The sequence below is a fragment of the Rhinichthys klamathensis genome, unplaced genomic scaffold, assembly GCF_029890125.1.
Source record: "Rhinichthys klamathensis goyatoka isolate OS25496 unplaced genomic scaffold, OSU_Roscu_1.1 h1tg000098l_1, whole genome shotgun sequence".
In the NCBI taxonomy this organism is placed as follows: Eukaryota; Metazoa; Chordata; class Actinopteri; order Cypriniformes; family Leuciscidae; genus Rhinichthys; species Rhinichthys klamathensis.
This window is the reverse complement of record NW_026606637.1, coordinates 6536230-6553665: the sequence shown is the minus strand read 5'-3', so window position 1 is coordinate 6553665 and position 17436 is coordinate 6536230. Positions and strand designations below refer to the sequence as shown.

The window sequence follows — 17436 nt, the reverse complement described above, 5'->3', positions numbered from 1 at the left end:
TTCTTCATCATTCTGCTCGAAATAAAATGGTGGCCTGGCATAAAGCATGCTACATTTTCCTCTCAAAGTCGTGAACCTGAAAACGCTCTTCAGTTGGCGAGGTCCCGAAGCACTGGAGGTCTAACACTGCCCCCACTGTTACATCTGAGAACTGCAATTAATCCAGTGTACGCCCAATAGCTGTCCTCAAAATGGAAAACGAAAACATGAATTCCCAACCAAGTGATGGGAAATTTAGATATTACATTTAAATTATCTACAATTCATACTATTGACAATTAGTATTTCTCTGTATCTTTTTTAGTTTGTCATCAATCCTCATGTCAGCATGAAAGAATCACCGCGAGTCTGCCATGAACATTTTTTGTTGTTGTTTTTTTCATTTCATATCTTGCCTGAACTCTACCAGTAGCTCAGGATGGTAGAGAGTTTAAGTGCTCAGTATCACTCAGATCTTTTCCTGTCTGTTCATTATTATTGTAATTATTATTATCTTTGTTGCATTATATACAAATAAACACAACTAGACAACATTTGGGGAAAACTGAATTGTTCATGACCATCAATGAAACAAAATGCACAGCATATACATTGTTCAAGATAAATGTATTTCAAAGTAATAATGGAAATAAAATTAAGTTGTTGAATAAATGTGTTGTGCACTGAGTGTTTGTTTTGGAGAAGTGGTATCAACTGGAACTGTTTGAAATGAACAAATGAAATGTGTCCACAAATCAGCTATTAAATGTAAATGTTTATTTCTGTCATGAAAAAAGGAACACATCTACACAATGAATACGTATCTGTCTTAACAGGCATTTTCAATCTTTAAACTAGTCCGCTTTGGTCATTCTGAAGAGATGGGACTTCTACAGTATGTCAATACATTGTAATTCTTTTTTTCAAATTTTGGGTTTCTTGCTGGAACCCGTTCCCAGAAGCCATTGTTGGAGAGACCCGGTCGGCTTGGTCTGCTTCTCTGCTGCAAGTTTTCCTTCAGGTCCTTTAGCTGTAGTCTCTTCATCAGGATTCTTCCTCTTAGTTGGCGAGGCAGTTTTCAGCCAGCTCATCATCATTTTGCTGCTGGCTGTTGGTTGAACGGTCTGGACAGGGCAGAAGGATTTAAATCAATAGGAATATCTATTAAGATATGATACATATAAGCATCTCTATATAGCAGTTTGCATTCCTATGTCAAAAGATTTAGATTTTTCCGTTTAGTGCATCCAATTTTTCACAAATACTGAGATTAATTATTGTGATAACTCATAACTGCAGTGATTTAGAACACAGTATTGTCTCTATCATTCACAGTTAAAGCAATATATAAGGTGTTTTTTTAACTGTACGCACTTTTCCCATTGCTTGATTTTTATTACATCTAACAGATTTCAATTTCATAACGAAGATCAAAACACATCTAACAGATTTCAATTTCATAACGAAGATCATAACTGTGTTTTTATTGTGCCTTCATTTATTTTTGCCACTTTTCAAATATCTCCAATGTATAGACCCAGACTATAAACCTTAAAACTATTTACTGGAGTAATGGCTGCTGAAAATACATTTTAAATTACTGTTAAACTGTTCATTTAAATTGTAATAATATTTCACAAAATTTAAAAAAACAAAGTTGGTGAGCATAAGAGATTAAAAATCCTACAGACCCCAAACTTTTGAATAGGAGAGTATGTTTAAGGGCCCTTTCACACCTACCTTGTTTGGTCCGGACTTTCGGACTTTTTAGTTTGGTCCGAATCAAAATTACAGGTGTGAAACCTACCCCGGACCACGGTCCGGACCAAACAGATGAAATTTGGTCCGACGAAAAGAGGTAGTCTCGGTCCGGATCAAACTGAACAAAGGTTTGGTTCGTTTCTAGTGTGAAAGCATTTCTGTATGGATCGGACTTTCAGACCTTTTACAGGAAGTTCCGGTGGTTCCCGCATAGCCAAAAAAACAGAAGGTGGCAGGAAAAATGAGCTATGGTAGCACATGGGGAGAGGAGGAGACGAGGTTTTTAATTGAAGTATGGTCTGATGACATAATAAGAAGTCAACTTGCAGTCTTCTCCTCCTTTCCTGCCAGCGACGATAAAATGTTCGCACGACGAGGACGTTCATTTGGCGAATTTGAACTAGCCTTGTGTATAGTTGGTGCTGCAGGTAATTACGCCATAAAAATAACAATATAGTATAGTTGCAACGATATGCGTCTGTTCATTCATGTTGTCAAAGTTACCCGCCGAATTGACAACACGCTGACGTCAGACGCACGTCCATTTACAAAATCAATCAATGTCAAGATGCAGCCCACATAGATGATGACGACAGGACGCAAGTATGTCACGTAAAGTTCTTTAGTGCGCTCGCATAATTGCAGTGTGAAACCAAACCAAAACTTTCTGAAAGTATAAAATGTATCAAAACGTGAACTTTGATTCGGACCTTGGTGCGGACGTTCAGGTGTGAAAACGCCCAAGCTCTGATGAGGGAATTGATGATGGTATAAAACATCTGCTCAAACAGAACCCTTCCAAGCTCCAAAAGGTAACAAAATGTGCTTTATTTTATTCTTCTGTAATTGTTACTGTAATATCAGGAGTTGTATAGTATCGTGACAGGTAGAGATCCATCCGTGTCAGATATAGTCCGGGTCGCTAAAGACCCGAATATGTAATAATGATTGGTGAAACATTCATGTATTTAAGGGTTAAATAAACTTGTGAGAAAAGTGTTGTTGTTTTTTTATTCACCTTCTTAATCGTGGGGTCTACAGGCTGCAGACACTCTTGGGAGTTGTTGCGGGAATTGTTGACCAGTGAGGAGACGGGGTGAAAGGTCAGAGAGGACTTTGGCTGAAGTAATTTCATGGCTTCCAGTGATTTCACTTCTCCAAAGTCCAACCACCGTCTTACTTCATCCTCTCCATCCAGCAAAGCCGGCATCCTGTTACAAAGTACATTAAATCAAGATTTATTTGACTCATTACAATAAAGCTTACAACACTGTTTTGATGTCACGTGAAAAGAGTCATCATATTCATGTGCTCAACCTGTCATGGATGCTTTGGAGATTTGGAGAGGCGTCTACAGTAATAACAGTGTAAGTGTACAGCACCTCTCCACCACCAGGAGGAGTCCAGGAGTCAAAGAGCCCTGCTATTGTCAGCAGTCTCCACCCGGTCCAGTCACTGTCATCTTGATCACTCTGTAGACAAGTGGAGGAATAAACAGATGTGTTAGACTGGCATAAGCGAACAAATGATCTTCTTATGACTGTCAAACTTGGGCTAACCTCGCCCTGGTCCAAACTTGGGTCACATTTCGGTTCCTGTGCACTTTGTGGACTGGGCACTTGTCCTCCTTGGCTTTGAGGGAAATATATGAAGAAAGGCTGTTTCTCTTTCTCCAGTCGTCTCCATTCATAGAAGCCGTCAGCTAGAATGACACAACGCTGGCCTTTCAAAAGAGGATCCTGTACAATAAATTTCCAGCAACAAGTCATTTGTCTGTCCACAGCATATTAGAGGATATTTGATGTTTAATAATAGAGTGCAACAGTGCTCTCCCACTTTTTTAGAAGCCTTGTTTCTGGAAGTATTTTTCCCCATACATCGTTCCTATTTTTTCTTACGCTCACCAAGACCGCATTTATTTTATAAAAAATACAGTAAAACAGTAATATTGTGAAATATTATTAAAAAAAAAAACGCACGACGCATTGACGAATGCGGAAGCGCAGAGGATAGAGCAAAACAAAACACCAGTCACGAATTAGAAGTCTAAAACGAGAATTTTTAAAGAGAAATGTCGGAGGAGCTCGAGTGTGTTGCCCAGCCCTGTTTATTTAAACCGCGAGAGGCGTCAAAGCTTACGCTACTCCTACATCCTATGACCTACGTCATACATCGTCAAGTGTTACTCTTTTGGCGTAAGTCGACTTGCGTAGGCCGTCTGCCGGAAGCTAGTTATTTGAGTCTATAAAGTTTTAAATATGGATATTTTTCTTACACTAATGCATCGCTTTGCTTCAGAAGGCCTTTATTAACCCCCGGAGCCGTGTGGATTACTTTTATCATGAATGGATGCACCTTTATGGACTTCAAAACATAAATGGCCATTTACTGCCATTCTATAGCTTGGAAGAGCCAGGACATTTTTTTAATATAACTCTGATTGTATTCGTCTGAAAGAAGAATGTCATACACCTAGGATGGCTTGAGGGTGAGTAAATCATGGGGTAATTTTCATTTTTGGGTGAACTATCCCTTTAACAACATTGTAGCTTACAATAGTTCTGTATTAAATGGTTCATATAAGTTACTGTTAAACAATAAAAATCAGGTATCCTATAGATAAAATCTATTAGATTTTTTCTTTAGGAACATCACTGTTACACTCTATTATGCAGAGTTGAATTTTGGACCAATAACATTTCACTGTGAGCGGGGCTTCACTGCTGATGTAGAATAAATAAGGTTGTCTTATGTACCTTATAAGACTTCTTTCCTAGCAGGCTCTCACTGCGACAGTTAGAGGTGTTGTACTGCATCTTATTGGGGTCATTCTCTTTGAACCATGCCGGGACAAGACCCCAGCGCATCGCTGCCAGCACACACTCATCTACAGGAGCATCCTATGGAAAGTGGTTTATTTAAGAGTTGTTCTTCAGCAACAAAAGTTGTGTGTATATGTTTTGACAAATTGACATGCCTTGTTGAAGTGTCTGTTGGACAGCAGCACAGGACTGAAGGACTGAGGACTCTTGTTGTATGAGGGCCGGTATTTGTCGGTGTCTCCATCTTTCCACCGGGGCCGGTGTCGCTGTCCTGTTCGGTCTCGATACCGAGAGGCGCGACTGATCTCATCCGGCGCAAGAGTGCAAGCCGTTCTCCCGCACATCCTGGGGTTTACCAAACCTGTATGACATCACCACACATTAGATGGTACATTTACTTAATGACTTAAACAAAATAACTGTGGTCTTTGGCATTTCTTAGTTAAAAAGAATACAAACAGTAAATGCAACTCACATACAAAGATGAAACGAGAAACAAATATTTTGTTTGATTATATTTATATATTTAAAAAATCTTTATCCACAAATGTCAATGGGCATCACAGAAAAACATACTTTTTACTCGTTTTAAAGTACCTGATAAAATACTAATTTACAATGCACAACACATATGCTATTAGTTTATCAGAATACTGATATACCCTTATGTTCTTTCTTTTTTTGTTCGTTTATTATTATCTCTTCTCAATGTTTTATTTGATTCATTTAACGTTAGTTGGTTCGTTTCTAAAAACTGTTGCAAAAAGTAATTCACGGTTTCTTTTACGTCATTACGTAAAACGTCAACGCGCGTTTTTCTGACGTCCCAGGGAATCGTCTCTTGTCTTGGTTATGAAAGAAGTTCCTTACTTCTCTTATAAATCTCGGTTACTATTAGCTCACCCAATGATTCAAATCGGGCAAAAATGTTCTCGGTTTAATTATTGAATCGACAACTGCTCGTACATATTTAAAAAAAAGTGGTTCTCATGGTTCAACCATTTTATTTAGAAGATCCGACTCACAAGAACGATTCGTTCGTGAAGCAGTAAAGTTAGCACTAACGGTAGCTGTCAGGCCGTTTAAACTGCAGTAACATCACCGTTACCTCATTTTACTCTAAATATGCGTAGTTTAAATTCTTAAAAGGTTGCACGCCGTTTAATTTTACCTCAAGACTTCACATCAAAGCTTTTTTATAGGTGATTCGGCTAGACTGCTAACGTTAGTTACATTTTAACGGTTTCTGTACACCCAGAGTTTGCCGTCTTTAAACTGGCAAACACGATACAGATGCATTAACACATAATAGACACTACTAACATAAGGTACATTCTCACCAGTCAAGAAGAAGTCCTTATTTTGAGGTAAAGAATGTAAAAGCAGAAAGAGCAACGATGTGGATGTTCACAAGCGTGTAAACCATGGTGTAAACACGAAATAGCGCCCTCTGTCAGAACAACCGGTTATAACACTTCAAATCAATGCTTTGCATAATAATTATTAACACAAAAAATGTTTTTATTTTCAAACACGCATACATGCAACAACAATGTTTAGAAGTAGTTTATAAAATGTCAGATACATACGTCTAAATTCAACATGAACTGAAACAAATGACAACATAATCATGAATTTACAAACGCTGATATTTCCAATTACAATACCTTTATACAAGCTTTATTTCCTTTTACTCATATAAAAACTCAAAAATAACGAGTTCTTTCTCTATCCAATGTAGTAACAAAATACTATCAACACTATGACAACAGCTTTTAAGAGATAGTTCAACCAATTCTGTCATCTTTTACTCACCCTCTTCCACTCACTTCTGTGGAACACGAAATAATATATTTTAAGAATTGTCTCAGTGTTTGTGTCCATACAATGAAAGTCAATTGTCACCAAAACTTTTTGGTTACCAACATTCTTCAAAATATCTTCCTTTATGTTCCAAAGAAGAAAGAAAGTTAAACAGGTTTAGAACGACATGAGGGTGAGTAAATGACGACAGAATGTGATTTTTGGGAGAACTGTCCCTATCACAATATAAAACCATTAATCAGTTGCATTTGGAACTGTACAGAAAGACAAAAAATAAATGGTAAACTCGAGGTGCCATACTTCTGGCAAGTCAGTGGGACTTGAAACCCATAGTGTCAAACACCTGTATTTACAACTAGCCATGTCAGGTCTTATTTTGGATAGAGAGTATTCATAACATATGAACAATTATATTAAATGTCCATCTACGTGTTCTTCAAGTTGTCTGAATGAAGTGTCCATAGCCAACAAACATATGAATTGAAACACATCACATTTTAGCTGCCAGTCATATTTATCCATCTAAGAGTTTGAGAATACTTTCTCTCTCTTTTAAAGCTTTCCACGCCTGATCTTTCTCTTTTTTCGTTGGAGTGCGTTTCTTTTGCCTGGCTGCCATGATGCGACGGAAGGCCTCCATGACCTCGTTATCAGCCACGCGAACCCGCTGTCGAAGCTCCTGTTTTCGCATCTCTTCCCGTGCCAACCTGCATGAACAGGATGAAAAGAGAAATGTGACTTTCTTGAAAATCACATTAAGCCTTGTATTTCACCATGCATATGGGGAAAAAACTACAACACACGATATTTCTAGTTAAAATTCTCTTTGACATCTAAAACATACACAGCTGACTGCTTCAATACAGTTTTCATCTGACTAAAACTATGGAAAAGAAAATCACAACTTGTCACATCAGACTGCTCCCTCTAACTCTTTGAAAGATTACAGGCTTATTTTCATAAGCCAGATTTCATCTTGTGCTGACGGCAGTCTTGATCTGGATCTGAAGCTCTTTGGGTGAGACTCACTTGAGCAGCTCCTGCTTGCGTGAGCGGTTGTGGGCAGTCAGAGCTTTGAGTTCAGCCTGTCTTTTCTGCAGCTCAGCCAGCACCTCGTCTTCAGATTCTCCTCCGACACCTTGCCTCTCATCAGAGTCCAGGAGCCCCTGAGACACCAGCTCCTCTCTTATACGAGCCTCCAGAGAGCGTGTGTGAGGCACACTGGGGAAAACAGAATGAGAAAATATGCTGTGAACTTAAAGCTGCCGTCGGCAACATTTTTTTGATCATATTCAGTGAAATCGACACTATAATCTGACAGAACAACATAAATAAAGTGGTTTTAGAAAAAAAACCGAGCTTCTAACTCCACCTGGAGCGTGTTATTTGTTTTGCAAAAATCCACAGCTCCCGGTTCATCATGTCCAATCAGCGCAGGGGGGTGTGAGATCTGACTGTCAATCACAGATCGGGCACACGCCACCCCTCGCGCACGTTACAATCACATGGCATGCACACGCCTGAAGTTCGCGCAGTAACGAAGAGTGATGGCGGAAAATCAAGTAAGCTCATTTAGAGTATAAATGACGTTAGCAATTGCAATCTATCGGTAGATTAGCCAGGACAGCATACCTCCAAATACTCCATGGTGTTGATGGATGCTGATGAGACGGGCGCGTTCACTGAAAATCTGGTGCACACGCACTGACGAGCATGAACTCGGTGGGAGGGTATCCGTTGATAGTGGGGGAGGGCCATGAGAGTTGTTAACATTCAAAATTTTCCTAAATCCACTCAATCTGCCAGACTTGCCGACTACAGCTTTAATTATTGTGCACGTTATTATTACAAAGAAAACCTTTCATCAAAATGTAATCGCTTTCTCTGCCTCTGAAACAACTTTCAATTTTGGATGATGTCACCCAGGCCATGGAGGCAATTGAATAATCTTATAGCTAAATATCTTGTTATCCCGTTCATGTCCACTTTTCACCATCCGATCAATTCCCAAATCCACAGTTTCCTGTTTTCCTGTCAACGAATGTCCAGTTTCAATGTCAAAGACAATGAACAAATACGACTGTTTGGCTAAGCAACTAACTAATCGATCTTAACTGGCCCTATATAATTATACTGGTTCACCCGCTTGGAAACGTTTCTGTTTGCATAAGACGTGTTCTTGTATTCAAATACCATTCGACAGAGGACAACAAAATGGTTTAGAGTGTCAGAGCGAGAGTCAAGAGGTGTTAAAACAACTGTTCAAAAGTTTCGGGTCGGTTAGCAAAGAGATTCAATTTCATAAAAAGTGACAGTAATAACATTTATTTAAATCTTTTAATGTTATTTTTTGTTTTTACCTGAAGGCTTTACCCTGGCTACGAGGTGACGTACCGGCCCCATCATCCTTCCCTGGAATGTCTGGAATAGGGGAATCCTCCATAGGAGATATGATGTTTTCCTACATGCATGAAAAGGATATGACTGAAACAAACCACTGATATAAACTGAGCTGTAACAAAGCGGACTAAATGTTGCACAATAATATAATGACTTATTTTAGCAAATGATGAGTCACTGACCTCAACAAGCGCTTGTAGAAGCCGCTGAGTGAGAGGGCCAAAGGGACAGCCGTCGTCAGGAGGTTCATGCTGAGTCTCTGATTTCTTCAGTAGGGCGTCTACATCTACACAATCCAGAACAGTAGAGGATTAAAGAAACAGATACAAAAAAAAATCAATGCTGCAAACGGAATCAAGATACATCTTTAATGACACGGTTACCTTTAGCATCCAGTTCAGAAAGAGGACCCATTATGCTTTTTTTCTTGTCATTGGCTCTGGCTCCCTCTCTTTGCTCCTCTAACAGGTCCTCTTGAGCCCAGCGTTGGGAATAATGTTTTCCAAGAGCTGGGATCTGCAAGGAAAACCCCCAGTCAGGGTTCAGAAGTGAACAATCAACACAAAATCCATTTAACAGGCATTTCTCTGAATACAGAAGCAGCTGAAGGGAAGGAAAGGAACGAGAAAGCTGCAATAATGCAGAGCAGGAACTGGATTCTAAAAGATGAGATCTTTACCTTGTAGTACTCAGCTTCATCTTCAGGGGGTTTGAGCAGCTCATCCAGAACTCTGATCTCTTCATTTGTGATGTCTGCACAGTAAGGCTCCACTGAGGCCCAGAATCTGTTTTACACACATAAAAAAACCCTTGGTTGGTACGATTCTTTTAAAAATGATTTTGAAAGAGTCTCTTATGCTCAACAAGGCTAAATGTATTTGAGCAAAAATACAGTACAACAGTAATATTGTGAAATGTTATTATACAATTTAAAATAACTGCTTTCTATTTTAATATATTTTAAAATGTAATTCATTCCTGTGATGGAAAAGCAAACCTTTCAGCATCACATGATCCTTCAGAAATCATTCTAATATGCTGATTTGATGCTCAAGAAACACTTCTTATTATTATCAATGTTAATAACAGTTGTGCTTCTTCTTATTAATAATGTTTATGTCTTTAATATATATATGTATTATATATTTATTACCATTTTTGTTTTGTTTTCAGGGTTCTTTAATAAATAGAAATTAGGGATGCACAATATATCGGCCACCATATCGGTATCGGTCAATATATGTTCATTGTTAATGTTATTGTTACTGGCCCCATAAGAAAATGTGGCCGATATATTAAAGATGACAAATAATAGATTATTTCCTTCAGCTGAGACACTTCAGTTGCGTACTGTTCACCATGATGGTTTTGAATTGCTTGAAATATGATTGAAATCACTTCAAAAAGGAAAATACAGTAAAGTGTGCAGCACAAGTCTGTCATATAGGCTACACACAATTATCATGAGAACATTATAATTGTGTGCTTGGGACATGGCTTTTATTGGTGAGACTTTTGTTTTGTTATCAGGCTTTCAATAATTATAAAAAATTCTGAAGTATACAGTCAAACCAAAAATTATTCAGACACCAGATATAATTTTTGATATTTTTTTACTAGTGGGTGCAGGACATAATAGTGCATTTATGTAAGTGAGGATAGCAAAATTAAGTAAACTGTTACATATTATACCCAAAAATTCTTCATACAGTAAAATTTATAAAAATTTGGGACCAAAAATTAATCAGACGGTTTGACCTGACCAAGTTTTGCTTATGTGTCTTTTCTTTAATTGTTAATGCGAACTTTTTACACCACAGACTGAACAAAATCAAGCATTGCTTGGTAATTGTTCGACCTAAATTGGTATTATCTAATTGTGTACTTATATTTAACAGCTGACAGCTATTTAACCTAATTCATTTGTGAGACAGTCTAACAGATGGATGGCCAAAACCAGAGAAATATTAACTGATTTGATAACTCTGAGTTGTCATATTTTATTACCATTTTCTACACTATAGCGAATAAACTGTGATAATGTGAGAAATGTTGAAGGTGTCTGAATAAATTTTGGTTTGACTGTATTTATTGGCGAATATATCAATTATAAGCTTTCAAATATAAAGAATTATTGGTTATCGATATTGACCAAAATTTCATATTGGTGCATCCCTAATAGAAAGTTCAAATGAACACCATTGATTTGGGAGAGAAATCTTTGAAACAACATAAATGTCTTTACTGTCACTTTTGATCAATTTAATACATCCTTCCTGAATTTGAGTTCAGGCTTTAGCTGGATACTGATAACTTTGAAATCAATAAAGCATGAAATGAGAAAGAATTGATATTTTATTTAATACCTAACGTTTATATTGGCAAAAATCTGATCTGTATCCTAAATCTATCAACAAACCTGTTGGGAGCATCATTTTTAGGATTGCGGGGTATATCTTGGGGGTCCACTTCAAATTCAAAGTCCTGGACCTTGGTCTGTATGTTCTTAGACTTCGGTCTACCAGGCCCAGGTCCGGGACCATGACTTCCTTTTCCATCAAGCTTCTGTTTTTTGGGCTTGGAGTGGCGAGAAGAGGCTGCGAGATCTGGATCCTTCCCTAATTTCAGAAATCTTTTGTCCCCTTTTTTGTCCTGCCAGTCTGTAAGGATCTGTTTCAGAGAAAAAAAAACATAAATAACTTTAGACATGGGGCAGTAGGTGGGAAAAAGACAGATAGAAAAACATTACTTTTCACCTGTCTCTGTTCTTCCAGCGCTCTGAGACGTCGGCTTGCAGAGGATAGGAGTGTTTCCAGCTCAAGCTGAAGCGTGTCTAACTCTTCAATGCCAATGCCGTCATCTTCTGAGCGGCTGAGTACTGCGGTGTAGCGTGGACACACTTTCACATGGTCCACAGGTTTGAAGTCATAGTACTTCAGAGGGGGACAGTCCTTCAGTTCACTCATCTTCTCATTAACAGGAACCTATATCTGAAAAAAAAATATATATATATATATATATATAAATAAAGTCAGGGTTGTGCGAGGTATCCAACAGGGTTTGATTAATTCCTTACTATTAATGAGGAACACAAGACTGTAAATTATTTTTTTATGTTGTAAAGGCATGGTTGCTAGTAAACATTTACAGAGAGATAATGCTAGAGATGGACTGCTGTAGATGTTATTCATAAGGTTTTATCTGTGACAATGCCAATGTTGCATGTATTGCACCCCTGTATTCTCTCTCACACTGTTATGTAATATTGAGCACCATATGAGAGCAGTGTGAGATCATGAGCAGCAACTGTAAGCTAACGGCTATATGCTAATGCAGCTGCATGCTGTTCAAACCACAGAGAGCCAATTGTAACATTTATCAATACATATTCACATTGCATGCAATGAAAAGCTTATAACGAAAATTTAAAATTATGTTAAAAGTCAAACCAGGAGGATAACCTGAATTCGTACAAAGCATTTATTCATAAAATGTAATTGTTTACCTCCGATAAAGGGGCATCCATTACTAACTAAACCATTATCTCAGCACGGGGGAGAACATTCGCCGATTACATTTTATTTAATGTTATGTGTATTACGGGTACTTTGGTAATGATCAACGTGTGTTTAATTAACACGTCAAGATCAGTTTTGTGTACCATCTGTAAAATCATTATTCAAGATCAGATAAATACTCAAACTTGACAGTTAACGTCCACAACATTACAGCGCAGCGTATGGAATGGTACATTCCTTACCGAAGCGCGTCCAAGCAGTATAAATAAAGATTATTTCTTTTTAGGGACTTACGTGCTGTTTCAAACCAGAAAAGAAATAATGTTTATTTCAGCACAGTAATATTTTTAGACAAACGCCTCTTTGGCTGTAATGTATTTGACTTCTCGTGTTATTTGCCATATAAGGAAGAAAAAGCGAATCAAGGTAAGATTGCTACTGGGCTCGACCGTAAGTATAAGAATAGATGTAAAATTCGCATGGGCGTTTTGGTGTTTTTTTTATCATTTTCGATCAATTTCACCGTTTCTTAAAATAGAAAATATAAGAACGTGTATTTGCATGAAAATGCATTTGATCATCCACCATTCACTCGTATACATTCAAATCATGAGCGTATGATAATTGAACTGTTTGCACTTCTAATAGGTACATTACGGAAATGTGAGAACGCAATGGAGGCGTGATTTCTCATCTCTAGGCGTGGCGTGCGGACTTCCGTCTTCCTCCACAGACCTCATATAAAATGGTAAGAGATTTACATTTCTAGAAAGTTGGTTAGATTGTTTTTATTATAGCAATAGCAGTCAAATGACCTAATAAACAGCATATCCGTAAAATAATTGCTAGCGATCACAGCAGTGTTTTTTTGTTGTTCATTTGATCGAGTGATGTTAGTCTGTCTTGGTTAATGCTAGCTGGCTAACGTCAGTGGTTTTGCAGGCAAAGCCTCTTTTTGGCAGAATCAAAACATTTAAATGCACTTTTTGCTCACATTTCACTGTATAGATAAAATATTTAATAAATGACGCGTGTTTTATTTATTCAGACCAACCAATCTTGTTAAGAAGTGATTTTAGGCAGATGAATGACACTTTAGCATCTAAATGATTGACTCGAGGTCAATGGAATGACCCGAGACCAAACCAGCTCTTCCACCCACAGACAATCATATTTCTGTGTTAATAATTCAAATTAGACACCTTTAAAGTCGGTGCGGTTATAAAATGAAGTGTTGCAACTTGCCATGAAATCGAAATGGACAGTTCTTGTTTTTTGAGGAATATTTTAGTATTTGTTAAATGATTTATCCGTGCACATCAATGTTTTTATTTTATTTAATTTTTATTATGTGCCCTCGTAATCTTTAAGCAAAATAACTTCCTCTCCCACTTGCAACGATTTCTCTTCTCTGGTGACGTGTTTACTGGCGCGAGGGCGGGACAACCTGTCAATCACATGATATCAAAGCAATAGCAAACCACAACCATCCAATTTATTTTAATGGACAAAATCAAGTCCTGCCCTACATTTTTTTTTTTCTTGTTTGCTGAGCTGCTCCACTCAGATATAGAAGAAAGTAGAGAAGAAAAGACTCGCAACTTCCTTTTCATGCAGACTTTAATTAAATATTCCATTTTTTATATGTAGACGGCAACATTGCGACCCTACCTGAATGCAGTGCGCGCCACTCTTCAAGCAGCCCTGTGTCTGGAGAACTTCTCCTCTCAGGTGGTGGAGCGACACAACAAGCCTGAGGTGGAGGTTAGGTGAGGAAATCACTCATAAACCCCACGTCCTCCCTCTATATATGATGTGTTTTTAACTGATAAACGTGTACAATGTATGTCTTTCAATACAGGAGCAGCAAAGAGCTTCTGTTGCAGCCGGTGGTCATAAGCCGCAATGACAAGGAGAAGGTCCTGATCGAGGGGTCTATAAACTCAGTGAGAGTCAGCATTGCTGTCAAACAGGTATGAAGATGAACTGCTGAAGACAGATGTAGTGATGTAAGTCTTTTTCTTGCCATCATCTTCTAAAGATATTCATGGTCTTCTTAGGCCGATGAGATTGAGAAGATCCTCTGCCATAAATTTATGAGGTTCATGATGATGCGTGCAGAGAACTTCTTCATCCTGCGGAGGAAACCTGTTGAGGTAAGATCTGTTGTGAATAACAAACAAGGGATGGGGCAATATACAATTTATTAAACCAAACACGCATAACATCCAAGTCTTTTTGATGGAGTCATGTAGGATTTTGGAACAAATGCTGCATAATGTAGCTTCACATCAGGCTAGACATGTGCTGGTATTCGGTAATGCGATAAATCGCTGTAATGAATATGCACGATATTGTTATCGCGGCCACTTCAAAATACCGTGAAAAATAATAGATCCGAATTTAGATTTTTAGAATGCGCATTAGCTTATTTTCCATCAACCGCTTAAAAAAACACTGCGTATATATGCTGCGCAAAACACGTGCGCACTCTGATGTAAACAATCCCCACATGTATAAGCACTGTGTGCATGCGGCGCAGAGCGCACTCTAGTCTAATGTTATCCTCACATGGAGAAGAAGCATGGCGGAAGGAGGAACGCTGCCGACGATTTATCCCCCTTCTAAAAGCAGGGCTGTCAACTCTCACGCATTCAGCTTGAGACTCACGCAATTGACACTTTCCACATGCTCTCACACCACACATCCATTTTCTAACGCAGAGAAAAATCGCAGAGCAAAGAGGACACTGACACCGACAGACTAGACAGAGCAGGTTACTTTTGATATGAAAAAAAATATCAGCTCTCAGGTTCTGTCCATTACGAAATTCAGACAATTTTGGCGCGTGTAAATGTGACGTGACAGATCGCTGTAGAGCCTCAGTTCAAGTAAACCGATCATCCGTTACTTTTTATTTAAAGATAGAGTACAACTTACCAAAAGGTATATGCCTCATATATAATATTGATCAATCAGTGTTTTTCAACCACGGAAAGAGGTCAATAAAGCTGCAGGAGAACAATTATGTCACAGAACGTTACATTTACCTCAGGAAAGCCATTTAATGACCAGCACATTAGTTAACTAGAAAAGAATAGCTATTAAGAGGAGTATTTTGCTAAATATGTGCACTATATTACATATTTATAATATTTTTACTTGTGTCATTACATAATTGTTATTATAATGAAAACCACAATATATTTAATTTCTCTCTGTATGTTTACAGCATTAGCTTATGTGATATATTTTTTCTTGAGAAAAATGAACATAATATACCTAATATTTATCCAAATGAGTCAATATTGAATCAAGATTGAAATCAAATCCAAGAATTGAATTGAAATCCGTGAAAATTGTGTTAAGCAATAATACAAACAGTAGCCTACCAGTCATTGTACCATGTAAACATTGTAACATGTTGTCACTAAACTTAATAAAATTCTGTTTAGTTACCAAATGTTTTGAGAATCACATTTACACATTGTGATGCAAGTTGTTTTTTTTAGATGCCCACAATCCATCCGTTTCTCTTGTGCAATTAAAATATCGTGATAATACCGTATACCGTGATAAAAGCTCAATCAATTAATCGCAGCATGAAAATTTGATACCGGCACATGCCTACATCAGGCTATTTTTGTAAATTATGGAATCATTTTTGAAATGCTAAATAATGTGTTAGTGACGCACGCAAACTGATATTACCATGTTTTCTCATTTCCTCTTTTGTGCATTTCAGGGCTATGACATCAGCTTCCTCATCACCAACTTCCACACAGAACAGATGTATAAACACAAGCTGGTGGACTTTGTCATCCATTTCATGGAGGAGATCGACAAGGAGGTCAGCGAGATGAAGCTGTCGGTCAACGCTCGGGCCCGAATTGTCGCAGAGGAATTCCTCAAGAACGTATGTTTGAGATGCTGCATGTATATCTTTTAACAGACATATTTAGAAGAATAGAAAGTCATTTTTAGATTGACTCTTTATATTTTTTTTTTCTGTTCTAGTTCTGAGGATGCTTGTCTACATTCCTGATTCCCATCAGAGATTGGTGTTGCTTTGGTTCCTGCGGACAAAAACATTCAAAGTTTTTAAAATCTCCTCAGAGCAAAGGGAAAAGAGTTTATTAGTTAGCATCCAAGCAAGAAGATCTACAGGAACAACTGGCCAGTCCTGCAGCACTATATGCAGTCCCCTTTGCCTTCTGTTCAAGGTGCTCCTTGTGCCCATGGATATTAACAATTGTACATTTAGTCAAGAATTTATAGCTCTCGTTTTCTGATGTTAGAAAAAAAAAGAAAACGCACAGTCAAGGCAGGTCCTTAAAAGTATTACCTGTAATTAATATTGATGGGCACAGGAATCTTGTTGTTGGACTGTAGTTTTTTTTTCTTCTTCTGTTGTCTTTTATATACATGTACTCATGTGCTTAATTTTTGTTACAAAGAAAGAAAATAATCAATTTAATGTTAAAGAGATCATGAGGGGGGAAAAATAAAAAGTTGGCACAGCTATAAAACTCAAATAAGATAACTATACAAAAAAAAACTGCGTAAAAACAAACAAAATTTCAATAAAAATATATTGTGCTTTCTGTACCTCTTTGGATTTATTTCTAAATTGCATTCACTTCTTTTTCTTGCTCATTTTTTCAAATTGCACTTTATCGTGTAGTTATTACTCCTCTTGTGATTGTGCGCTCAATCCACTTATATTAATTGATCTTTCTGCAGTTTTTGTTAGTTCTTATTTATCGGCTTTTTTTTTTCTTATACAATGCCATCTGAGACATGTATTGAGCCAAGTTATTACATTGCTAGATCAATTGTGTTACTCGTGCATTCTGTGCTTAAAATTTGATGAGAATCGTAAAGCTAGAATGAGAATGGAAGTGGATATTGATCCTAAAATGCTTAAAAATCAATACAGAAGTCCTTTTGTGACCTATCATTTTGAGCATGATGACTTGAAAAGATTGTTAACAATGGATGTCCAGTCAATTAATTGTAATCTGACTGTGATAAATGTTTGTTATTATGTTAATTGCTCTTGTGAGGACACAATAACAACACGATCAAATTAATTTGCAAGAAATATGAAACAAAGCAGCCTGGCTTGATGA

General features: G+C 37.6%; 3 protein-coding genes across 4 annotated transcripts; 1 reads left to right on the top strand and 2 right to left on the bottom strand.

Moving 5' to 3' along the window:
* Window positions 1-311: 311 nt before the first annotated feature.
* hmces (5-hydroxymethylcytosine binding, ES cell specific) lies at window positions 312-4906 on the bottom strand. Of its 2 annotated transcripts, XM_056252813.1 has the most exons (6): window positions 4718-4906; window positions 4497-4640; window positions 3300-3479; window positions 3058-3212; window positions 2759-2951; window positions 312-1103 (listed from the first exon to the last, which is right to left on the bottom strand). In XM_056252813.1, the coding sequence occupies exons 1-6, from the start codon at window positions 4904-4906 to the stop codon at window positions 903-905; spliced, it is 1062 nt and encodes a 353-aa protein (XP_056108788.1). In that variant the 3' UTR covers window positions 312-902. The 2 variants fall into 2 exon arrangements, with proteins under 2 accessions (XP_056108788.1, XP_056108787.1); XM_056252812.1 differs by having other exon boundaries at window positions 3058-3479.
* Window positions 4907-6193: 1287 nt separating this feature from the next.
* On the bottom strand, window positions 6194-12386 carry tada3l (transcriptional adaptor 3 (NGG1 homolog, yeast)-like). Its single transcript, XM_056252811.1, has 10 exons — window positions 12292-12386; window positions 11543-11776; window positions 11206-11456; window positions 9466-9571; window positions 9170-9302; window positions 8969-9072; window positions 8747-8847; window positions 7416-7607; window positions 6355-7093; window positions 6194-6322 (listed from the first exon to the last, which is right to left on the bottom strand). The coding sequence occupies exons 2-9, from the start codon at window positions 11750-11752 to the stop codon at window positions 6901-6903; spliced, it is 1290 nt and encodes a 429-aa protein (XP_056108786.1). The 5' UTR covers window positions 11753-11776; window positions 12292-12386; the 3' UTR covers window positions 6194-6322; window positions 6355-6900.
* Window positions 12387-12944: 558 nt separating this feature from the next.
* Window positions 12945-16912, top strand: arpc4l (actin related protein 2/3 complex, subunit 4, like). Its single transcript, XM_056252824.1, has 6 exons — window positions 12945-13052; window positions 13955-14073; window positions 14166-14277; window positions 14365-14460; window positions 16050-16220; window positions 16322-16912. Exons 1-6 carry the CDS (start codon window positions 13050-13052, stop codon window positions 16325-16327), a joined length of 507 nt encoding a protein of 168 aa, XP_056108799.1. The 5' UTR covers window positions 12945-13049; the 3' UTR covers window positions 16328-16912.
* The last annotated feature ends 524 nt before the right edge of the window (window positions 16913-17436 follow it).